This window comes from Cebidichthys violaceus, unplaced genomic scaffold, assembly GCF_023349555.1.
Source record: "Cebidichthys violaceus isolate CVI_PGR_0920_01 unplaced genomic scaffold, fCebVio1.0.p SCAF_11, whole genome shotgun sequence".
In the NCBI taxonomy this organism is placed as follows: domain Eukaryota; kingdom Metazoa; phylum Chordata; class Actinopteri; order Perciformes; family Stichaeidae; genus Cebidichthys; species Cebidichthys violaceus.
Window position 1 is genome coordinate 747,679 of NW_027176274.1, and position 25,498 is coordinate 773,176.

Sequence of the window (25,498 nt, forward strand, 5' to 3'; positions counted from 1 at the left end):
ACATGATATATTTGTAACATGATAAAATAGGAAAGCAAAATGACAGATTCCAGCATAACTACTAAAATTGTGTTTTGTTTGTTGTTATTTTTCTTAACCAGTTTCTTAAAAGAGTAAAAGTGCCTCTTTTATCTTGAAAGGCCTAAATATTACATCTTATTTCCAGAGATCTTACCAGGTTCTTTTTCACTCAATCTCAACCCTCAACCTTCTTCTTTGTTCAGACAGCATAACTGAGTCGACAACTCTTTGTTTCTTTCCATTCAGACCCACCAGGCAAACCCGAGGTCATGGATGTGACCAAACACTCGGTCTCATTGGTCTGGAGCCGCCCCAAGAATGACGGAGGCAGCAAGTTGATTGGCTACTACATGGAGTATACAAAGCTTCCAGAAGAGAAGTGGACACGTTGCAACGCTAACTGCATGAACATCCAGACGGAGAGCTACGTGGTGAGCGGGCTGGACGAAGGCCAGCAGTACCAGTTCAGAGTCATCGCCAAGACCGCCGTCAACATCAGCTTGCCGTCCGAGCTGTCCGACCCCATCGCTGTCATTGCACAGAATGGTACACCTCCACTCAGCAAGGAAAACTGTGACTGAGAAATAAAATGATTGACATATGATGATGACTGTTCTCTCTTCCTCTCCTGTGCAGTTCCTCCTCGTGTTGAACTGGGCGTCAACATGAAGAACCTGATTGTGGTGAAAGCCGGAGAGAACGTCTTCCTGGATGCCGAGGTGTTCGGCAAGCCGCTGCCGAAGGTCAGCTGGAAAAGAGACGGAGTGCCTCTGGTACTCGTTGAGGGAATGAAGATGGTCCAGAAGAAACATGTCCACCTGCTGGAGCTCTTCTCCGTCACCAGGAAGGAGTCTGGAGACTACACCATCATCGCTGAGAACATCAATGGCTCTAAGTACGCCAGCATCAAGGTCAAGGTGCTCGGTAAGTTAGATTTAATAATATATTAATATAGTATTTTGTCTGAGCAAGTATTTTATGTGTACAGATAAACAAAGAAGCTAATCTCCGTCTCTTTCCCCTGCAGACAAACCAGGCCCTCCAGCCTCAGTGAAAATTGTTAAAGTGTTTGCCGAACGTGTGAAGGTGCGATGGGAGCCCCCGCTTGCAGATGGCGGCTCTGAGATCACCAACTACATCATCGAGAAGCGTGAGACCAGCAGGGCCAACTGGGCGCTGGTCTCTGCCAACATCCATGGACACGTCACTGACTGCTTAGTAGAGAAACTCATCGAGGGCCACGAGTACGAGTTCAGAGTCAGTGCTGAGAACCAGTACGGCACGGGTGACCACATCACGACCGACCCCGTCATGGTCAAGAACCCGTATGGTATGTTCAGACCACTATAGCTAAGGCCACTGGATCCAGAGGTCTATTTGAAAAGTACCAAATACAGTGAATTATAAACATTCCGGACTAATTGAACTTTCTATAACTTGTCTCTGCAAATGCATGGTAACAATGATGTGTCAAGTATGATTTGATGAACATCTTTTCTAAAGACTTCATTTGTCATCTAACAATCTAGTGGGGGCAATTTTTCTGAGTTCAGATTATCAAGGCTGCACATTTTGCTTGTTGGTGAGATGAGACAAACTCAAACTCTGATGGTCATGACCTTGTCTTCTTCCTTCAGATGTTCCCGGTCCATCCGATCCACCGGTCATCACCAACATTACTAAGGACTCCATGACAGTGAGCTGGAAGGCCCCAGCCAACGACGGCAAGGCCACCATCCTCGGCTACATGGTGGAGAAACGTGAGGCCACTGAGCTGACCTGGGCTAAGGTCAACCGCCGGCCGGTCATCGACAGGACCATCAAGGCCATTCAGCTGACCGAGGGCTCCGAGTACGAGTTCAGAGTCATCGCCATGAACAAGGCCGGTCTGGGCAAACCCAGTGACGCGTCCAACGCTGCACTGGCTGTCGACCCCGTCTGTAAGTTAAAACGGATGGCTCATCTAAAAAAAATGTGTTCAATAAATGTGTGAATAATAACAAACGTGTCGCTATAATTCTCCAGATCCTCCCGGCCCACCTGCGTTCCCCAAGGTGGTGGACTCCACCAGGAGCTCCATCAGCCTTAGCTGGACCAAACCAGCGTACGACGGAGGCTGTGAAATCATCGGCTACCTGGTCGAGTGCAAGCGGGTCGACGCTGAGCACTGGACCAAGTGCAACATCCCGAAAAAGCTCCAGGCCACCAAATTCGTGATGACGGGTCTGATGGACGACGCCGAGTACCAGTTCAGAGTCATCGCCGTCAACAAGATTGGCTTCAGCGAACCCAGCGAGGTCCCTGGAAACCACATGGCCAAGGACATCCTGAGTACGTCCCTCAACTGATTGTTATACTTTATTGAAATTGAATATTTGGTAGCTGTGATCAGGACTAAAATGTTGGTTAAAAAATTAACGCTGTGAAAGTAAAAAATAATATTGATGTATGATTTGATGTCCTCTAAGGACATTAGAGAATAATTCTAAAAGTGATCAACAAAGGGTTAAATTAATAAACTAGTAAAAGATAGACTAAGTTGAATAAGTGATAACGTCCTGTGAGGTGAACTGTTACAAGAAACATTGAGCTACATAGAAATCTTCTACCTCAGTGGTTCATTTCCAATATCAGGATATTTCATAGTGCATCATCACTCATTTCAGTCAATCAGCTTTTGTATAAATATGTATTTTCAGGAATAATAGTTTTGGTGAACTTGATTAACTTATGCTAACTATCTGCTAGCTAACACAGCAGCCTTGTAATTGGTTGCTTCAAGTCACTTCCTCCTACTAAAAGACTGGGAAACAGATAACAACACATTGTCAGATTGAATAAAGAATATAACTAATGATCTAATAGTAAGGGTTTGATTATCAAGCAATCCTCTGTCTGTCCTCCAGTCGCTCCTGAAGCTGAGCTGGACGCCGACCTCAGAAAGGTTTTGGTTCTTCGAGCCGGCGTCACCATGAGGCTCTACGTGCCCCTAAGGGGACGCCCGGCACCGAAGGTGACGTGGACGAAGGTGGACGCCACCCTGAAGGACAGGCAGGGCATGCTGATCAAGACGTCGGAGTGGGACACCCTGCTGATGATCGAGGATGTTACCAGATATGACGCCGGCAAATACGTCCTGTCACTGGAGAACAGCAGCGGCTCCAAGAGCTACACCATTGTGGTCAAGGTCCTCGGTAAGAGAATAGGAAACACAATGAGGGAGATGAAGTGGAGCGCACACACCCCAGTAAGCATGTGTTTGGTACGTTACAGGTGAAAATAAATCAAGGTTAAAATCAAGATAAATTTAATGGTTGAAGAGTTATTTTCATAAATAAAGTTCAGTGCAGGTCTGGTCCTTTTATGAACCTGCAACACAGTTCAAATTCTTGAAATTAATTTAAATATGTATAGATATCAAGATAAATATAGATATCTAGATATCTAACCTGATGTAGTCCAATTTTAACCTTGCTGTCCACATCTTTTCACCTGCAAATCACCAAAACTGTGCTTGCTTGAACAGTGAAATTAGATTGTGTAAAAAGTAGTATCAAAATATGTTTAATTCTGAGCAATATGATTGCTTAAGATAGAAACTGGATTATTAAAAATGATACAATTGCCAAAAAGCTAAAACAAATCTGCTGAAGCTCAGACTCTTCTCTCCTGTTATGTGAATCTACGATGTGATTTGTACCTCGGTTCAGTTAACAAAAGCTCTAAACCAGAAATATTGCCTCTCCTTCCCCCGTCAGATTCTCCTGGACCGCCTATGAACCTGATTGTGAAGGAGACCTCCAGGAGCCACGCCAGCATCACCTGGGATGCCCCGCTGATCGACGGCGGCAGCCCCGTCAAGAGCTACGTCGTAGAGAAACGTCTGGCCGAGAGGAAGGCCTGGACCTGCGTGGCGACGGACTGCTGCAAGATCTCCTACAGGATCACCAACCTGGAGGCCGGACAGGCCTACTGCTTCAGAGTACTGGCCGAAAACGCCTACGGGATTGGGGAGGGCTGCGAGACTGCCGGCAGCGTCCGAGCCTCAGGTAACTACAAGTCTCTGTTGTTACGTATCTTTATACAGCAGAGTACAGTGAAGTATATCAAAGTATTATCAGTATTAGAGGACTCAATTCAAAGGGCATCACCAGGATTTTAGATTTGCCCTCCCCAGTCCAGCGATATAGTAAATCCTTTATTTATGTTGGGGTAAACGTGATCAATTTTAGGTAATGTCTTAAACTAATTGAATCATTAAATTAGATAATCACCATATATGTAAGTTTTTAATCATAACATCAAGATATATCAAAAGCTACGAATTTAATTCAAATATACAGTCTACGTTAAACACACCTTGTTTATGTAAAACCACATGTTCGGTCTTAACTCATTCGTCCTCCTCCCCTTTCAGAGCAACCTGGTCCAGTGACGGACTTCAGAGCCCAAAAGACCACCAAGGACTCGGTCGTCCTGGGCTGGAAGAAGCCCATCAGCGACGGTGGAAGCCATGTCACTGCTTACATCCTGGAGCAGAGTGAAGGCGAGCAGAAGTGGAAGCAGATCACCAAGGGCAAGAACTCCTCGCACACCATCAGCGAGCTGACTGAGGGCAAGGAGTACTTGTTCAGAGTCAAGGCGCTCAATGAGTCCGGAGAGGGACCACCCACTGAGCTCACCGTCGTTGCCAAGGACCAGTTTGGTAAGAAATCAGTCCAACTCCGCCATCGTGACGGATGTTGTTTTAGTTAAGTTTGTAGCCAATGTTTTGTCTTTAAATATTTCCTGTTAAGCAAATTCCTTTGTTTTTCAGTGCTGCCTGACTGCAACTTGAGTGCTCTGCATGATGGTTGCTGCACGGTGAAGGAGGGCAGTACCACACGTATCAACATCCCAATCACCGGAGTGCCTCTCCCCACCGCCACCTGGAAGAAAGGCGACGTAGTGATCGGCGACACTGGCCGAATGTGCGTGGAGGCGTCTCACGGCGTCACCACCCTGCTGATCAGAGACTGCCAGAGAGGAGACGCCGAGACCTACAACATCCATGTCAGGAACAACGGCGGCTCCAAGGAATGCAAGTTCCAGCTGAAGGTGGTCGGCAAGCCCGGCATCTGCACTGGACCCATTAAGTTTGAAGAGATCACCGCTGATGGTATCACCCTGGAGTGGGCGCCGCCCACAGACGACGGCGGTGCGGAGGTGTCCAACTACATCGTGGAGAAGAGAAGGACAACGGACAACAAGTGGGCCACAGTGGCCTCGGCCATCCAGAAGACCACTATGAGGGTGATCCGGCTCCACGAAGGAAAAGAGTACATCTTCAGAGTGTTTGCTGAGAACAAGTATGGGGTTGGAGAGTATCTGAGGTCCGACCCAGTCATCGCCCAGCATCCATTTAGTGAGTATCACACTCCTAACTACTACTGAGGCAATCACATGTCTGTTATAGTCTGTCAGTTGCTAGTTAGTATTTTTAATGTCAAGTGTCAGTGTCATCTAGTCAACTCTAGAGTCTTAAATCATGCAAATCAGTTGTGTTCCACACCTTCTGTTCTTTTCTTTCACAATAAAAGCCCTAAACACATACACTGCATAACTGTTAATCAGAGGGAACTGAAGCTTACTTTATACAACAGTTTACCTCAGACTGCTCTGGGTCAATAGAATCCTGGTAGTTGGTCCTCAGTCTGCATGAATCTATTAAATCCTTTTATCAAAAAAGTGCCTGCAACTGTTGCAAATTTGCATTGCTGCTGATATAGTTTAAATGCAAAATATGCGCAGGTGAGTATTTCACATTGTCGTGTCATTTATTCGTCACGCCACCGGTGTGTAAAGGCCTGCAAGATTCAGAGAGAGAAAGATTTCTGTAGAAACAGATTAAAATGCATAAGTGTGAAATAACTTTAGAGCTAGAAATTCAGGTTTTGTGTTAAGGGACAAAGTTTTAATCATAGAGATGAATACTGTTATGTGTGAAAGAATGTAATGGTAACAGCTTCATGAAGACAAAGTAAAGCGTTATCAGGCACTTGTGGCCATGTGAAGATTTTTCAACTCTGTGGTTTGTTAATTTTTTTGTTTCTTAATTTCTCTTTCTCTGCTTCCTCCAGATGTGCCCGAGGCGCCTGCTCCTCCAGAAATAGTGACCATCCGCCATGAATCAGCCATCTTGACTTGGGCTGATCCAAAGGACACCGGTGGTTCCCCAATAACTGGTAACAGACTGTGATGGATATCAGTTTGTAGTTAAGCATGAGCCAATAGCAAACTGCAGTAATTGAGACCAACTGATTTTGTGTCCTCTGTAGGATATCATGTGGAGTTTAAGGAGAGGAACAGTCTGATGTGGAAACGTGCCACTAAGACTCCTCTGAGAGTGAAGGAGTGCAGAGTCACCGGCCTGATTGAGGGACTAGAGTACGAGTTCAGGGTGATGGCCATGAACATGGCCGGCCTTGGAAGGCCAAGCAGGGCCACTGAGGCTGTGGTTGCCCTGGATCCTATTGGTGAGTTCACGGCTTTTGTTTTTCCAAATGTGAAAACTGAAATTCTTATTCGATAACTCTCCAGTTTTTCTTACAATGCTAACATTTTTTATTTTTTTCTGTACATTTTAACGGATTTACTCTGTGTTTTGTTAGATCCTCCCGGCAAGCCTGACGTGATTAATGTCACCAGGACCACGGTCACTCTGATGTGGACCAGTCCCAAATACGACGGCGGCCACAAGCTGACAGGCTACATGGTGGAGAAGCTGGAGGCTGGTGGCAAGGCCTGGATGAAGGCCAATCATGTCAACATCCAGGGCTGTGCCTTCACCGTCACTGACCTGACAGAGGGAGCTCAGTATCAGTTCAGGATCAGGGCCAAGAATTCTGCTGGGGCTATCAGTGTTCCCTCAGAGACGACTGAGCTTCTGACCTGCAAGGATGAGTATGGTAAGCTGAGTAGTCAACCGATTTGGGTAGATTAGCAGTTAAAAATGAGGATGAGTGCAGCTCCTTGAAATCTTTTTTTAATTTTAGACAATTAAAATGCAACTTTCTTTTGTCTTCTCTGCAGAGCCCCCAACCATCACTATTGACCCAGACATGAAGGACGGTGTATCAGTCAAGGCAGGAGACACCATCCTGGTCTCAGCCTCCAAGATTTTGGGCAAACCTCCACCCACTGCTGTCTGGTCAAAGGGAGGACGTGAATTGAAGAGCTCTGACATCATCACCATAACCAGCACCCCCACCTCCTCCACTTTGGCTATCAAGTACGCAAGCAGGAAGAACACGGGAGAGTACACCATCACCGCTAGCAACCCCTTTGGCATTAAGGAAGAACATGTAAAGGTGAAGGTCCTGGATGTGCCTGGACCACCGGGCCCCATCGAAGCCAGTAACATTTCAGCTGAGAAGTGTACTCTGACCTGGCTTCCACCAGAGGAGGATGGAGGCTTCTCCATCAAGTCCTACATTCTTGAGAAGAGAGAGACCAGCCGCCTGCAGTGGACCAAGCTAGCTGAAAACGTCATGGACTGCAGATATGTAGCCGGCAAGCTGATCAAGGGCAACGAGTACATCTTTAGAGTGTTTGCTGTGAACCACTATGGCATTGGAGACTCAAGCCAGTCTGGTCCAATAAAAATGGTTGACAGTTACCGTAAGTTTTTGTGGTTTACATATGATTATAGTTGTATGATATTTAAAATTCAAATAACCATCAGATTTTAAAAAATCGTTTCAAGGAGAAGGTTTTCATAGACCATGGCATAACTGACCAAAATGTTCTTTCATTCTTTGTTTCTCCAGGCCCACCAGGCCCACCATCAGTCCCGGAGGTTGATAACATCAGTAGGAACGCTGTCACCATTTCATGGAAGAGACCAGCACAGGACGGGGGAAGTGACATCAGAGGATATTGTGTAGAGAGGAAAGAGAGAAGAGGAATGAGATGGGTGAGAGCCAGTAAGAGGTCAGTCCCTGACCTGCGCTTTAAGGTGCAAGGCCTAACTGAGGGAGTAGAGTATGAGTTTAGAGTCACTGCTGAGAACAAGGCTGGATTTGGGGAGCCAAGTGAGCCATCACAGCCTGTGATGACCAAGGACATTGTATGTAAGTAAAACTAGACTCATCACTTTATTCTGGATCATATTTTAAGATAGGAGAGTTGCATGTGCAGAAAAATCTGAAAATACAAATCAAGCACCTGCATTTTGATTCCTAAATGTTTTTCTTGTTTATTAGATCCACCTGGTCCTCCATCCAACACCAGAATTACAGACACCACAAAAACCACAGCTTCCTTCGCCTGGGGCCGACCCCACTACGATGGTGGTCTTGAAGTAGAAGGATATATTGTTGAGTACAAAAAGGAAGGGCATGATGACTGGGAGGTGGAGACACAGTATCCATTGAAAGTTACTGAATATATCATTGGTAAACTTCAAAAAGGAGGCAAATACCACTTCAGAGTCACTGCTGTAAACTCCGAGGGAGTTGGTGAGCCTGCAGAGGTTGAGAAAGTGATTGAACTGGTGGACCAGGAGATGCTCCCAGACTTTGAGCTGGATGCTGAACTCAGGAAAACCCTGGTGGTCAGGTGCCGTGCTTCAATTCGTCTGTTTGTTCCCATCAGGGGTCGTCCAGTTCCTGAAGTAACCTGGAGCAAAGATGATACCAACCTGAAAAGACGTGCACACATTGACACCACAGAGTCCTACACTCTACTGGTTATTCCTGACTGCACCAGATACGATGCTGGAAAGTACAACCTGTGTCTCGAGAACGTTGCTGGGAAGAAGACCGGCTTTGTTAATGTGAAGGTTTTGGACACACCAGGACCACCAGTCAACGTCAAGCCCAGAGAGATCACCAAGAACAGCATCACTCTCCAGTGGGAAATCCCTATAATCGACGGTGGTTCTAAGATTTGCAACTATGTTCTTGAGAAGAGGGAGGCCACCAAGAAGGCCTACACAGTAATTAGCACTACATGGCAGAAGTGCTCCTTCAAGTTTACAGACCTTGAGGAGGGAGCTTACTACTACTTCCGTATCTCTGCTGAGAATGACCTGGGCGTAGGTGAACCTGCTGAATCCCCAGAGCCAATCAGGGTGTCTCAGGCCCCCTCAGCACCAGAGAACTTGTATGTCACAGATGTGTCAGCTGACAGTGCTAGTCTAGCATGGACCAAGCCCCTTCATGATGGTGGCAGCTTGATCACTGGATATGTCATTGAGGCCCAGAAGAAAGACACTGACCAGTGGGTCCATGTGGACACCTTGAAGGCTCTGGACTACACTGTCACAGATCTGATTGAGGGCGCAGAATATACCTTCCGTATAATGGCTGTCAATGCATCAGGCAGGAGTGACCCACGTGAGAGCAGACCTGCTATTATCAAAGAGCAGTTATCCGCTCCTTCCTTTGACCTGCGTGGAGTCTACCAGATGACGGTAATCGCCAAAGCAGGGGATCGCATCAAGGTGGAGATTCCAGTGCTCGGTAAACCCAGACCTGTGGTTTCCTGGAAGAAGGGAGACATAAGGCTCAAGGAGACACAAAGAATGAACATTGAAACCACACCAACGTCAACTATCCTCAACATCAGTGAGGTCAAGAGGAAAGATGGAGGCCAGTATTCCATGACTGGAAAGAACACGCTGGGTACAGTGACTGAGACAATCACAGTCCTGGTCCACGACATCCCAGGTCCTCCCACTGGTCCCATAAAGCTGGACGAGGTTTCATGTGATTATGTTCTCATGTCTTGGGAGGCACCAGAGAATGATGGAGGCGTTCCCATCAACAACTATATTGTTGAGATGCGGGAGACTATCGGTACTTCCTGGATGGAGTTGGCAGCTACAGTGATCCGCACCACATTCAAGGCAGCCCGACTCAACACTGGAACCCAATATCAATTCCGTGTCAAGGCCCAGAACAGATATGGCATTGGACCATGCATTATCTCTGAACCAGTGGTTGCTGCCTATCCATTTGATGTGCCGGGCCAGCCAGGCACTCCTGTGGTCACATCTTTCAACAAGGATGCTCAGACTCTGAGCTGGAATGAGCCTTCCTCTGATGGTGGTAGTGTCATCCTTGGCTATCACGTGGACAGAAAAGAGAAAAACAGCATTCTGTGGCAGAGAATCAGCAAAGCGATTGTTGTCGGAAATATCTTCAAATCAACAGGCCTTGTTGATGGAATTGGGTATGAACACCGTGTTATTGCTGAAAACATGGCTGGTCTCAGCAAACCAAGCAAACCCTCTGAGACTACTTATGCTCTGGACCCAGTTGACCCACCAGGCAGACCTGTGGCACTGAATATCACCAGACATGAGGTGACAGTTTCCTGGACCAAACCGGAGGGAGATGGTGGATTTTCCATCACTGGATACACAGTAGAGAGGAGAGAGATGCCCAATGGACGCTGGCTTAAAGCCAACTTTAACAACATCCTGGAAACCATCTACACAGTCAGTGGTCTGATCGAAGATGCAACTTATGAATTCCGTGTGTTTGCTAGAAACTCAGCTGGTGCTGTCAGTGCTCCATCCCAGTCATCAGAGGCAATCACATGCAGAGATGACATTGAAGAGCCCAGGCTTGATGTTGATGCATCATATAGCAACAATGTTGTTGTCATGGCAGGAGAGTTGTTCAAGCTGGAGGCCAATGTGACTGGCAGGCCAATCCCATCTCTGGTATGGACCAAGGAAGGAAAGGAGCTTGAGGATACAGCCAAGCTAGAGATAAAGACAACCGACTTCCACACAACTCTAATGAACAAAGACTCCCTGAGGAGAGACGGAGGTGCTTTTACACTCACTGCCAGCAATCCTGGTGGCTTTGCCAAGTTCACCTTCAATGTCAAGGTGCTCGACAGACCTGGGCCACCAGACTCCCTCAATGTTACTGATGTCACTGCTGAGAAATGTGTCCTTAACTGGCTACATCCAACACATGATGGTGGTGCCAAGATCGAGTACTTTATCATTCAGAGACGAGAGACCAGTAGATTGGCATGGACAAACGTGGCCACAGACCTTCAGGCAAACAGGTTCAAAGTCACCAAGCTCCTGAAGGGCAATGAATACATCTTCAGAGTCATGGCTGTTAACAAGTATGGGGTGGGTGAGCCTCTAGAGTCAGAACCTGTCGTCTGTGCCAACCCGTATGTCCCCAGTGACCCACCACAGCAGCCTGAAGTCACCACCATTACCAAGGACTCCATGGTCGTCTGCTGGGAGCGCCCTGAACATGATGGAGGCAGCAGATTAAACACTTACATAATTGAGAGAAGGGATAAGACTGGCCTGCGCTGGGTGAAATGCAACAAGAGGACTGTAACTGACCTGCGCTTCAAGGCCTCTGGCCTCACAACAGGACATGAATATGAATTCAGAATTTTTGCTGAGAATAATGCTGGTGTAAGCCAGCCTAGTCTTTCCAGTCCATTCTACAAAGCTGTAGACACCATATTCCAGCCTGGACCACCAGGGAACCCAAGAGTGCTGGACACAACCAAGTCTTCCATCACCCTAGCCTGGAACAAGCCTGTCTACGATGGTGGTTCTGAAATCACTGGTTACATTGTGGAGACCTGCCATCCTGAAGAGGATGAGTGGACAATACACACTCCAAAGAAGGGATGGACAGCCACTTCCTTCACCATTACCAACTTGAAGGAAAACCAAGAGTACAAAATCAACGTCTGTGCCACTAATTGTGAGGGAGTGGGAGAACCCGCTGCTGTTCCTGGAACACCCAAGGCTGAAGACAGACAGCTTCCCCCAGAAATTGAACTTGGAGCAGAGCTGCGTAAGGTGGTCAGCCTCAGAGCCTGTAGCACACTGAGACTCTTTGTTCCTATCAAGGGCAGACCAGTACCTGAAGTTAAATGGTCAAGAGAGCATGGAGAATCCCTGGACAGAGCCAACATTGAAATCACCTCATCATTCACCACTCTTCAGGTAGACAACGTTGACAGGTTTGATGCAGGTAAATACATGGTGACGGTGGAAAATGCCTCAGGAAGCAAAACAGCCTTTATTAATGTCCGGGTGCTTGATACCCCTGGAGCCCCTCAGAATCTGTTTGTCAAGGAGATCACCAGAGATTCAGTTTCCCTCGTTTGGGATGCACCTCTCATTGATGGTGGCTCCAGAGTCCGCAACTACATTGTGGAGAAGCGAGAGTCAACCAGAAAGGCCTACTCAACAGTCTCTGCCAGCTGTCATAAGTCCAGTTGGAAAGTTGGAGACCTGGAGGAAGGAAAGATGTACTGCTTTAGAATCCTTGCTGAGAATGAATATGGCATTGGTCTCCCAGTAGAGACTCCTGAATCAATTAAAGTGTCAGAGAAGCCTCTACCACCAGGTAAAGTGTCCCTTCTTGAAGTTACCAGCTCCAGTGTTGCACTAACCTGGGAAAAGCCTGACTATGACGGTGGCAGCAGAATCACAGGCTATATTGTTGAGATGCAGGGTAAAGGCAGTGAGAAGTGGACCCAGGTCATGGTGGTAAAGACCAATGCGGCTCTTGTAACAGGCCTTACACAGGGAGAGGAGTACATGTTCCGTATCTCAGCCGCCAATGAAAAGGGAGTTAGTGATCCACGTTCTCTTAGTTTGCCTGTGGTGGCTAAAGACCTAGTCATCTCACCAACATTTAAACTGATTTTCAGCACATTTAGTGTGCTAGCAGGAGATGATCTGAAGATAGATGTGCCATATGCTGCCTGTCCAAAGGCTACAGCAACTTGGCTCAAAGATGGCATTGTTCTCAAGGAGACAACAAGAGTTAATGCTGAAGCCACAGACAAAAACCTTCTCCTGGTTATTAAGGAGGCTTGCAGAGAAGATGTGGGCACATACACCATCAAACTGACCAACACAGTTGGAGAAACATCTGCAGACCTCAGTGTCATTGTTCTAGATAAGCCTGTTCCTCCAACTGGCCCAATTAAGCTGGATGAGGTCACTGCTGACAGCGTGGTGTTGTCCTGGAATCCACCAGAGTATGACGGTGGATGTGCCATCAGCAATTACATTGTTGAGAAGAGAGACACATCTACCACTAACTGGCAGATTGTGTCAGCTACTGTGGCCAGAACCACTATCAAGGCAGCCCGTCTGAAGACTGGAGTTGAGTACCAGTTTAGGATTGCTGCAGAGAATAGATATGGCAAGTCCTCTGTCCTGCTCTCTGAAACTATTGTTGCTCAGTATCCATTTGAGGTGCCCGGCTCACCACGTTCTGTTGTGGTCCAGTCAGCCACCAAGGAGAGCATGGTGGTTGTATGGGATACACCCAGCAATGATGGTGGGAGCAAAATTCTGGGCTACCACTTGGAGCTCAAGGAGAGAAACAGTATACTGTGGGTGAAACAGAACAAACAAATAATCCCAGAGAACAGATTTAAGGTAATTGGCCTTGAGGAGGGTATTGAATATGAGTTCAGAATCTATGCCGAGAACATTGTTGGCCTCAGCAAAGCCAGCAAACTGAGTGAAATGCAAGTGGCCAGAGATCCCTGTGACAGACCAGGAAAACCAGAGGCTGTCATTGTGACAAGAAACCAAGTGACACTCAGATGGACCAAACCTGACTATGACGGTGGCATCAAGATCACAGGCTATGTGGTTGAGAAGAAGGAAGGATCCGGCCGCTGGATGAAGGCTAGTTTCGCCAACGTCATTGAGACTGAATTTGTTGTCACAGGACTTACTGAAGATCAAATTTATGAGTTCCGTGTCATTGCCAGGAATTCAGCAGGTGTCTCCAGCCAGCCCTCTGATTCTACTGGAGCCATCACTGCTAAGGATGAGGTGGATCCACCCAAGATTGACTTAGAAGCTAAGTACTCCCAGGCTGTGGTGGTAAATGCTGGAGAGACATTCAGGCTTGATGCTGGTATCTCTGGTAAGCCTGTGCCCACTGTACACTGGCTGAAGGAAGGCAAAGAGATTTCTGAAGCAGCACGCCTAGAGGTCAAGAACACAGACTTCACAGCTTGCATAGTGGTTAGAGAAGCTATCCGTGTTGATGGAGGTCAGTACACTTTGCTGGTAAAGAATGTTGGAGGAGAGAAATCAGTTAACATTAATGTCAAGGTCCTGGACAGACCAGGTCCACCCGAGGGCCCTATCTCCATCTATGGGGTCACCAGTGAGAAATGTTCCATTGCCTGGAAATGTCCCCTGCAAGATGGAGGTAGCGATGTTTCACATTACATTGTTGAGAGGAGGGAAACCAGCCGACTGGTTTGGACTGTAGTTGAACAAAAGGTTCAGACACTGAGCCTGAAGATCACAAAACTTCTTCCTGGTAATGAGTACATCTTCAGAGTGATTCCAGTCAACAAATACGGAGTTGGTGAGCCTCTGGAATCTGAGGCGATGATTGCCAAAAATCAATTTGTCACTTCCAACTCACCAACAGATGTAGAAGTCTCCACAATCACCAAAGACTCAATGGTGGTGACCTGGGATAGACCAACTAATGATGGTGGCAGCCCTATTCAGGGATACATTGTTGAGAAACGTGACAAGGACGGTGTGAGATGGACCAGGTGCAACAAGCGCACAGTGAGTGAGCTGCGCTTCAGAGTGACAGGGCTCCTAGAAAACCACAGCTATGAATTCCGAGTTGCTGCTGAAAATGCTGCAGGGGTTGGCACACCTAGTGCACCAACAGTGTACTACAAAGCATTGGATCCAATCTTCAAAGCAGGCCCACCAAACAACCCCAAGGTGGTGGACACATCTCGGTCCACTGTTTCCCTGACATGGAGCAAACCCATCTATGATGGTGGCTGTGAGATTCAGGCTTACATTGTTGAGGCCTGCGATATAGCAACTGATGAGTGGTTTATGTGCACTCCTCCAACTGGAATCACAGACACCAAATTTACAGTGAAAAAGCTTCTGGAGAAGCACGAATACCAATTCAGAGTGTGTGCCATCAACAAAATTGGTGTTGGTGAGCATGCTGATATTCCAGGAAAAATTCTGCTGGAGGAAAAGCTTGAGGCCCCTGATCTTGACTTGGATACTGACATGAGAAAGATGATCAACATTAGATCAGCAAGTACTCTTAGGCTGTTTGTTCCTGTGAGAGGTCGTCCAGCTCCTGAGGTGAAATGGGGGAAGACTGAGGGCGAGATTAAGGAAACTGCCCTGATTGACAATACAAGCAGCTATGCTTCACTTGTCATTGAGAATGTTGACAGATTTGACACTGGCAAGTACACCCTGACTGCAGAGAATGCCAGCGGAGTGAAGTCAGTCTTCATCAGTGTCAGAGTCTTGGATTCACCTGGTCCACCAGCTAACTTCTTGGTGAAAGAGATTACCAAGAATTCCGTCACTCTCACATGGGAGCCTCCACATCTAGATGGTGGCTCAAAGATTAAGCATTATATTGTTGAGAAGCGTGAGAGCACTAGGAAAGTTTATTCTCCCATCACCACCTGCAACAAGATGTCATGGAAAGTTGAGCCTCTTCCAGAGGGTGGAATCTTCTTCTTCAGAGTCTCGGCTGAGAATGAATATGGTGTGGGTCTCCCTGTTAAAACTATAGAACCAGTTAAGGTATCTGAAAAGCCTCAGCCACCTGGTAAAGTTAGTGTTGTTGACGTCACTTCTAGCACCGTAACTCTATCCTGGGAGAAGCCTGAACATGACGGCGGCAGTAGGATCAGTTACTATGAAGTTGAATTGGCACCTAAGGACAGCGAAACTTGGTCTCTGTGCGCCAGTGGTAAAGCACTGGAGACTGTAGTGACAAATCTGCTCAAGGGAGAGGAGTACCAGTTCAGAGTTTTTGCTGTAAATGACAAGGGCAAAAGTGACCCCAGACAACTGGCTCAATCAGTTGTAACTAAGGACCTTGTGATTGAGCCTTCTGTTAGACCCCAAATGAGCACCTACAGTGTCCAGGTGGGGTATGACCTCAAGATTGAAGTCCCATTTGCTGGTCATCCAAAGCCAACTATCACTTGGACCAAGGATGGAGCAGCCCTTAAGCAGACCACCAGAGTCAATGTCACTGACTCAGCACGTCACACCACTCTCACCATAAAAGATGCTACCAAAGACGATGGAGGCATGTACAGCATCAATATTGTCAATACCCTGGGTTCCAAGGATGCCACTATTGAGGTGATTACCCTGGACAAACCAGGCCCACCAACAGGCCCTGTCAAATTTGAGGATGTCAGTGCTGAGAGTATGACTCTTAACTGGGAACCTCCTACATATACAGGTGGTTGCCCAATCTCCAACTATGTGGTTGAGAAGAGAGACACAACAACAACCAACTGGGTGGTCTTATCTGCCACTCTGGCAAGGACCACGATAAAAGTGAGCAATCTGAAGACAGGCAGTGAATACCAGTTCAGAATCTATGCTGAGAACAGATATGGAAAGAGTTATGCAATCGATTCAGCGCCTGTTGTGGCTCAGTATCCATTCCAGGAGCCTGGCCCATCAGGAACACCATTTGTGTCTACATACTCTAAAGACTATATGGTGGTTGAGTGGCACAAACCCCCATCTGATGGAGGAAGTGCCATTTTGGGCTACCATCTGGAGCGTAAGGAGAAGAACAGTATCCTCTGGACCAAGATCAACAAAATGCTCATCCAAGATTGCAGGTTCAAATCTACTCCTCTTGAGGAAGGCATTGAGTATGAGTACAGAGTCTATGCTGAGAATATTGTTGGCATCGGAAAATGCAGCAAAGTCTCTGAGGTTTATGTAGCCCGTGACCCATGTTATCCTCCTGGCCGTCCTGAGGCTGTGATTGTGACCAGGCACTCCGTGAAGCTGAAGTGGACCGCTCCAGAGTATGATGGTGGAAGCTTAATTACTGGCTATGTAGTGGAGAAACGTGACCTTCCTGAGGGAAAGTGGATGAAGGCCAGCTTTGCAAATGTCATTGAACATGAATTCACAGTTACTGGTCTGACAGAAAACAGTAAATATGATTTCAGAGTAATTGCAAGGAATGCAGCAGGTGCTGTCAGCAAGCCCTCTGAGAGCACAGGATCCATCACAGCCATGGATGAAATTGACCCACCTAAGTGTGAGACAGATCCTATGTACAACCAGACCATTGTTATCAATGCTGGAGAGATTTTCAGTCTGGAGGCCAGTGTGGAAGGAAAGCCCATCCCCACAGCTCAGTGGTTCAAGGGAAATGTTGAAGTTGAAAACTCAGCAAGAGCTGAGATTAAAAACACAGATTTTAAAGCTTTGCTCGTTGTGAAAGAGGCCATCAGAGTGGATGGTGGACAGTACACACTGGTTCTGACTAATGTAGCTGGAACTAAGACTGTCCCATTCAGTGTGAAGGTCCTGGACAGACCCGGTCCCTCAGAGGGACCTCTCACTGTCAGCAATGTTACTGAGGAAAAGTGCTCACTGTCATGGTTGCCCCCCAGACACGATGGAGGAGCTAGCATTTCACACTACATCATTCAGAAGAGAGAAACCAGCCGCCTGGCTTGGACTGTAGTCTCCAGTGACTGTGGAGCTACCATGTTCAAGGTTACGAAACTGTTGAAGGGCAATGAGTACATCTTCAGAGTCATGGCTGTCAACAAATACGGAACGGGCGAGCCTCTTGAATCAGTGCCAGTTATCATGAGAAATCCATTTGTTCCCCCTGGCTCACCTCAGGAGCTTGAAATCACTAACATTACCAGAGACTCCATGACTGTCTGCTGGAACCGCCCTGAGACAACTGGAGGCAGTGAGATTGGTGGTTACATTGTTGAGAAGAGAGACAGAGCTGGAGTGAGATGGACCAAGTGCAACAAACGCAGAGTGACAGACTTACGTTTCAGAGTAACTGGACTGACTGAGGACCATGAATATGAATTCAGGGTATCTGCTGAGAATGTAGCTGGAGTGGGTCAGCCAAGCCCACCTACATCCTACCTCAAAGCCTGTGACCCTTCCTTTGAACCGGGCTGTCCCTCCAATGCCCATGTGGTCAATGTGACTAAAGACACCATCAGTCTGGCCTGGCACCGGCCTATCTATGATGGTGGTTGTGAGATTCAAGGATACACTGTGGAAATTACTAAGGCTGATGAGGAGGAGTGGAGCATATGCACCCCACCTTCTGGAGTTAATGCTACCAAGTTTACCATCACTAAGTTGATAGAGCACCAGGAATACAAGTTGCGCATATGTGCATTTAACAAGCTGGGTGTTGGTGAGCCCACCGAGATCGAGGGAGTCGTGAAACCATTGGATAAGCTTGATCCTCCAGAGATGATTCTGGATGCAGAGCTCAGGAAGGGAATAGTTGTCCGTGCAGGAGGCTCAATGAGAATCTGTATTCCATTCAAAGGCCATCCTACTCCTGAGATCAGCTGGGCCAAAGAGGATGGAGCACTGCCCATTAAAGCTCAGATAGACTCTGGTGAAGAATACTCACAGCTCTCCATTGACATCTGTGACAAATATGATGCTGGAAAATACATCCTCAACTTGGAAAATAGCGCTGGCACCAAATCAGCCTTTGTTTCTGTTAAAGTCCTGGACACTCCAGGGGCTCCTGTGAATCTGACAGTAAAAGACATTAAGAGGGAAAGTGTCACTTTGACCTGGGAGCCTCCCCTTATTGATGGAGGTTCAAGAATCAAGAATTACCTTGTTGAAAAGCGTGAGTCAACCAGGGTAGTTTATTCTAACGTGGACAACAAGTGCACAAAGACAAGCTACCGTATCACCGGCCTCACTGAGGGACAAATCTACTATTTCAGAATCTTAGCGGAGAATGAGTTTGGTGTTGGACAGCCAGCTGAGACAGAAGACTCAGTTAAGACCTCTGAGCCTCCTCTATCAGTCGGTAAAGTCACTTTGACTGAAGTGTCTAAAACCTCTGCCTCCTTCTCCTGGGAGAAGCCAGACCATGATGGAGGCAGCAGGATTATGGGCTACTACATTGAGATGCAGCCTGTGGGTTCAGAAGAATGGGTGGTGGCCGCCACAGCCAAAACTTGTGAGGGCACCGTCACAAGCCTAAGTGCGGGTCATGAGTACCTCTTTAGAGTGTCAGCTTTCAATGAAAAGGGAAAGAGTGACCCCAGGGCCCTGGCTGCACCAGTCACTGCTAAAGATGTAACTATCAAGCCCGGATTTAAGATGACAGTCAACACTTACAGTATACAGAATGGTGAGGATCTGAAGATTGAGATTCCAGTGATTGGGCGCCCTGTTCCCCAGGTTGAATGGAAGAAGGATGGACAACCTCTTAAGGAGACAACTAGACTAAATGTAGCCAGCACACTATCATCTACTAAGCTGTGCATCAAGGATGCAAATAGAGACGATTCTGGCAAATACACCATCACAGCCACCAGCAGTGTTGGAACAGCTACAGAGGAGATTACTGTCGTCATTCTTGAAAAGCCTGGCCCACCCACAGGCCCTGTGAAGATTGAGGAGGTGAGCTCTAATTATGTCACCTTCTCCTGGGAGCCACCAGAGTATACTGGAGGCTGTCAAATCAACAACTACATTGTGGAGAAGAGAGATACCACCACAACAGCATGGCAGATTGTGTCTGCTACTATTGCCAGAACAACCATCAAAGTCACCAATTTAAAGACTGGAATTGAGTATCAATTCAGAGTGTCTGCTGAGAATAGATATGGAAAGAGTTCTGCCATTGTCTCTTCCAATGTTATTGCTCAGTATCCATTCAGTGAGCCTGCTGCTCCTGGAACACCAACTGTGTCTGCTGCAACAAAGGAAAACATGGTTGTTGAGTGGAAAGCTCCCACCAACAACGGAGGCAGCCCAGTTCTAGGCTATCACCTCGAGAGAAAGGAGAAGAACAGCCTCTTGTGGACTAAACTCAACAAGCTTCTAATCCCAGACACACATTTCAAGACTTCAGAGCTGGAAGAAGCTATTGAGTATGAATTCAGAGTTTATGCTGAGAACATTGCTGGACTCAGCCCAGCTAGCAAGGTCTCTGAGAGCACAGTAGCCAGGGACCCCTGTGACCCACCAGGCACTCCTGAGGCCATTAATATTACCAGAAATCTTGTGACGCTTCAGTGGACACGGCCACAGTATGATGGAGGCAGTGCAATCACTGGCTATGTGATTGAGAGGAAGAAGCACCCAGATACCCGCTGGATGAAGGCCAGCTTCACCAACATCATTACTACCCAGTACACAGTCACTGGCCTGACTGAGGACTGTGTTTATGAGTACAGAATCATTGCCAGGAATGCTGCAGGAATTTCCAGCCGTCCTTCTCAGAGCACAGGAGAGATTACTGCCAAAGATGAAATTGAGGCTCCAGATGCCACCATGGATTCTAAATTCAAGGACATGACTGTTGTTAGTGCTGGTGAGACATTTGTCATTGATGCTGACTATACTGGCAAGCCTCTGCCTGAAGTAATTTGGTTAAAGGATGGAAAAGAGATTGACCAAACCACACCAAGAATGGAGGTCAAGACCACCCTCACACGTACCATCCTGACAGTCAAGGATTGCATCAGGGTAGATGGTGGGCACTTTTACCTCAAACTTGTCAATGTAGGAGGAATGAAGATGGTCCCAGTTAATGTTAAAGTTCTGGATAGACCTGGTCCTCCAGATGGCCCACTAGAAGTCAAAGGGGTCACAGCTGAAAAATGTTATCTGCACTGGAACCATCCCTCACATGATGGTGGAGCCAGCATCTCGCACTACATCATTGAGAAGAGAGAGACCAGTCGTTTGTCATGGACCGTGGTTGAGCCCAAGATCCAGGCCATCAGCTACAAGATCACAAAACTGCTGCCCGGCAATGAATACATCTTTAGAGTCACTGCTGTGAATAAATATGGTGTTGGTGAACCTTTGGAATCTGAGCCTGTTTTTGCTCGTAACCCCTTCACCACTCCCAGTGCCCCCTGCTACCTAGAGACCAGCGCTATCACTAGGGACTCCATTGTGCTTACATGGGAGAGACCAGAGCATAATGGAGGAGCCGAGATTGAAGGATATATCCTTGAAAAACGTGATATGGATGGCATCAGATGGACTAAGTGCAATAAGAAGAGACTAAGTGACCTGAGATTCAGATGCACTGGCCTCACAGAGGGCCACTCCTATGAATTCAGGATCTCAGCTGAAAATGCTGGTGGTGTGGGAAAGCCTAGTGCACCAACTGAATACATCAAAGCCTGTGATGCCATTTATCCACCAGGATCTCCAAATAACCCCAAAGTCACCGGCCATTCAAGCACCACGGTTTCCCTGTCCTGGTCCAGGCCTATCTATGATGGTGGAGCACAGATAAGCGGATATGTTGTTGAAAGGAAGGACGCAGCAGATGATGAATGGATCACTTGCACACCACCCACTGGTGTTCAGGCCACTCACTACACTGTAAAGCATCTGAAGGAGAATGCAGAGTACAACTTCCGCATCTGTGCCGTTAACTGTGAGGGAGTAGGAGAGCACGTGGACCTTCCTGGTTCTGTGATCGCTGCAGAGAAGCTGGAGGCTCCTGAAATTGAACTAGATGCTGACCTGAGAAAGATGGTCAATGTTCGTGCCACCGCTTCCTTGCGTCTGTTTGTGACAATCAGAGGAAAGCCAGAGCCAGAGGTCAAATGGTCAAAGGCCGATGGCACTTTGAATGAGCGTGCCCAGATTGAAGTCACAAGCTCTTACACAATGCTGGTTATCGAGAATGTCGATAGATTCGACACTGGCAAATATGTACTGAACCTTGAGAACCTCAGTGGTTCTAAATCAGCCTTTGTCAATGTCAGAGTTCTGGACTCCCCCAGCGCTCCTACCAACCTGGTGGTTAAGGATGTGAAGAGAACTTCTGTCTCTCTCTCCTGGGAGCCTCCTTTAATAGATGGTGGGGCTAAGATATCACACTATATTGTGGAGAAGAGAGAGCAGAAGAGAATGGCTTTCACTAGTGTTTGCACCAACTGTGTGAGGAACTCTTACCTCATTTCCGACCTGCAGGAGGGAGGCCGATACTATTTCCGTGTGTTGGCTGTGAATGAGCTCGGAGTAGGTCTGCCTGTCTCCACGGATCAAGTCAAGGTGGCTGAGGCTCCTTTGCCCCCTGGGAAGATTGTCCTGGTTGACGTAACTCGTCATACAGTCTCTCTTTCCTGGGAGAAACCTGATCATGATGGAGGCAGCAAGATTACAAACTTTATTGTTGAGATGCAGCCAACGGGAGATGACAAATGGTCCGTGTGCAGTGAAGTCAAAGCACTGGAAGCTACTATTGGTGGACTCACAACTGGAGAGGAATATTCCTTCAGGGTGACTGCTGTGAATGATAAGGGCAAGAGTGATGCTAAGCCTCTGGCTACCCCCGTGGTTGTAAAGGACATCACGATGGAGCCCACTGTCAACCTGGTGTACAACACATACAGTGTAAAAGCAGGAGATGACCTGAAGATTGATGTTCCCTTCAGAGGCAGACCTCATCCTGAAGTGTCCTGGAAGAAGGACGGCCAAGTGCTTAAGCAGACAACAAGGGTTAATGTTCTTACTTCCAAGACCTCATCCAAGATTGTCATCAAGGATGCAACCAAGGAGGATGTAGGAAAGTATGTGATTACTCTGACAAACTCAGTTGGCACTAACACAGCTGAAATATCTGTTATAATCCTAGACAAACCTGGCCCACCCAGCAACATTAAGATGGATGAGGTGAGCGCTGACTTCATCTCTCTGTCTTGGGATGCTCCAACCTATGATGGTGGATGCCAAATTAACAACTATGTTGTGGAGAAGAGAGACACTACCACAACCTCATGGCAGATTGTCTCAGCCACAGTAGCCAGGACATCAATCAAGGTGTCGCGTCTTAATCAGGGAACAGAGTATCAGTTCCGTATTGCAGCTGAGAACCGTTATGGCAAGAGTTCTGCCATTGACTCTACTCCCGTTATTGCTCAGTATCCCTTCGAGCCTCCTGGCCCTCCAACCAATGTCCATGTTTCCCATGCCACCAAGTATGGCTTGCTCGTGGTATGGGGCAGACCTGCCAGTGATGGTGGCAGCCCTGTAATTGGTTATCACATTGAATGCAAAGACCAAAGCAGCATCCTGTGGACCAAGGTCAACAGAGGTCTGCTGGCTGAGAACCAGTTTAAAATGACAGGCATTGAAGAAGGCCTGCTGTATCAGTTTAGAGTCTATGCTGAGAACATGGCTGGAATTGGTCCTTGCACTAAGGCCAGTGACGCTGTGGCAGCCAGGGATCCATGTGAATCTCCACGTAACCTTAGAGTCACCAACATTACCAGGACCTCAGTTTCCCTCTTCTGGGACAAACCAGAGTATGATGGCGGAATAAAGGTAACTGGGTACATTATTGAGCGTAAAGAACTTCCCAATGGCCGCTGGCTAAAATGCAACTTCACCAACCTGCAAGACACCTACTTCGATGTCACAGGCCTCACAGAAGATGTCCAATATGACTTCCACGTCATCACTAAGAATTCTGCAGAGCTGTTGAGTGCTCCCTCAGAGAGCACCGGTCCTGTTACAGTCAAGGATGATGTTGACCCTCCCACTATTATCCTGGAAGATAAGTTGAGACAGCTGGTTGTCATTAAGGCTGGAGAGATCATTCGAATTGATGCTGAAATCACGGGCCGTCCACTCCCAGTTGTATCATGGTCTAAGGATGGAAAGGAGATTGAGGAGAAGGCCAGGTGTGAAATCACCTCCACCAATTTCACAACTACACTGATTGTCAGAGACGCTATCAGGAGGGACTCTGGCCAGTATGTCCTGACCTTGCACAATGTAGCAGGAACCCGGTCTGTGGCTATCAACTGTAAAGTTTTGGACAGACCTGGACCTCCCTCGGGACCTCTGGCAGTATCTGGCCTGACAGGCGAGAAATGCACCATAAATTGGGGCCCCCCTCAGGAGAATGGTGGAGCTGAAATCATGCACTACATTGTTGAGAAACGTGAGACCAGTCGGCTCACCTGGACTATTGTCTATGGTGACATGAAGGCAACTACCTGTAAAGTGACCAAGCTGCTCAAAGGAAATGAGTACATCTTCAGAGTCAGGGGAGTCAACAAATATGGGGATGGTGAGGCCCTGGAGAGTGAGCCAACAAAGGCCGTGGATCCATTCACTGTGCCTGCCGCTCCCACTAATGTACAGGTCACCTCAATTACTAGTGAGGCAATGACCATCTGTTGGGAAAGACCAGTTTCTGATGGTGGCAGCAGTATCGCTGGCTATGTCATTGAGAAGCGAGAGAAGACTGGCCTTCGCTGGTGCCGTGTCAACAAGAAACCTGTTTATGACCTCAGAGTCAAAGCTTCACACCTTCGTCAGGGCGGTGAGTATGAGTACCGAGTGTTTGCAGAGAACTCTGCTGGCCTCAGTGCTCCCAGCGTTCCTTGCCCACTTACAAAGGCTGAAGACCCACTGTTCCTGCCTTCACCTCCTGCTAAGCCAAAGATCATCGACTCTTCAAAGACAACAGTCACCTTGTCATGGAATAAGCCACTATTTGATGGTGGATCACCTGTGACTGGTTACAGAGTCAAATACAGGAATACTTTAGATGATGAATGGATTACGGGAGTCCAGAATACCAAGAACACAGAGTTTACAGTGGTGGGATTGACACCTGGGGCTGAATATGTATTTGTTGTCAAGTCCATTAACAAGATTGGAGCCAGTGAGCCTAGTCCTGAATCAAACAAACAGGTCGCCAAAGAAAGAGAGGAGGAGCCAGTCTTTGACATCAGCAATGATATGAGGAAGACTCTTATTGTAAAGGATGGTAGCTCATTCACCATGACAGTACCCTTCAGAGGCAAACCCATCCCTAGTGTTACGTGGTCTAAGCCTGATATTGACCTTAGAGTTCGTGCTGCCATTGACACCACAGACACCTTCTCCTCCATCACCTTAGAAAAAGCAACTCGCAATGACTCTGGCAAATACACCATCACCTTGTCCAGCGTAGCTGGAACCTCCTGCTTGACACTCAATGTCAGAGTCCTGGATTCCCCTGGACCTCCTGCCCATGTAGGGGTCAAGGACGTGACCAAGACCTCTGCTACTGTAACCTGGGACACTCCTGAGAATGAAGGAGGAGGACCAGTCAAGAACTACCTTGTTGATATCCGTGAGGCCAGCAAAAAAGGCTGGACCAGGTTGACTGACACTTGCAACAGACTGACATACAAGGTGATGGACGTGCTGGAGGGAGAAGTCTACTTCTTCAGAGTGACAGGCGAGAATGAGTACGGTGTTGGTGTTTCTGCTGAGACCAAAGAGGCAACCAAGATCACAGGTATTGAATTTTAAGTCATATATATATATATATATATATATATATATATATATATATATATATATGTATATATATATATATTCTAATTGTTAGGCAAAAGATAATATCAGATTATTTAAATACACATTATGTCCTTTTTT

The 25,498-nt window shown here is 47.3% G+C and overlaps 1 protein-coding gene across 13 annotated transcripts in view; it reads left to right on the plus strand.

The window, feature by feature from the left end:
• ttn.2 (titin, tandem duplicate 2) overlaps nucleotides 1-25,498 on the plus strand; it is a 203,742-nt gene that overhangs the window by 149,260 nt on the left and 28,984 nt on the right. For all 13 annotated transcript variants that reach the window (XM_068736078.1, XM_068736131.1, XM_068736139.1 and 10 more), the window contains 15 exons: nucleotides 268-567; nucleotides 658-945; nucleotides 1,049-1,351; nucleotides 1,659-1,961; nucleotides 2,047-2,352; nucleotides 2,928-3,215; nucleotides 3,780-4,070; nucleotides 4,439-4,726; nucleotides 4,838-5,425; nucleotides 6,141-6,245; nucleotides 6,339-6,536; nucleotides 6,672-6,968; nucleotides 7,093-7,680; nucleotides 7,830-8,132; nucleotides 8,265-25,358. In XM_068736078.1, the coding sequence (XP_068592179.1) occupies nucleotides 268-567; nucleotides 658-945; nucleotides 1,049-1,351; nucleotides 1,659-1,961; nucleotides 2,047-2,352; nucleotides 2,928-3,215; nucleotides 3,780-4,070; nucleotides 4,439-4,726; nucleotides 4,838-5,425; nucleotides 6,141-6,245; nucleotides 6,339-6,536; nucleotides 6,672-6,968; nucleotides 7,093-7,680; nucleotides 7,830-8,132; nucleotides 8,265-25,358 (21,540 nt within the window). The remainder of the gene's footprint in view (nucleotides 1-267; nucleotides 568-657; nucleotides 946-1,048; nucleotides 1,352-1,658; nucleotides 1,962-2,046; nucleotides 2,353-2,927; nucleotides 3,216-3,779; nucleotides 4,071-4,438; nucleotides 4,727-4,837; nucleotides 5,426-6,140; nucleotides 6,246-6,338; nucleotides 6,537-6,671; nucleotides 6,969-7,092; nucleotides 7,681-7,829; nucleotides 8,133-8,264; nucleotides 25,359-25,498) is intronic.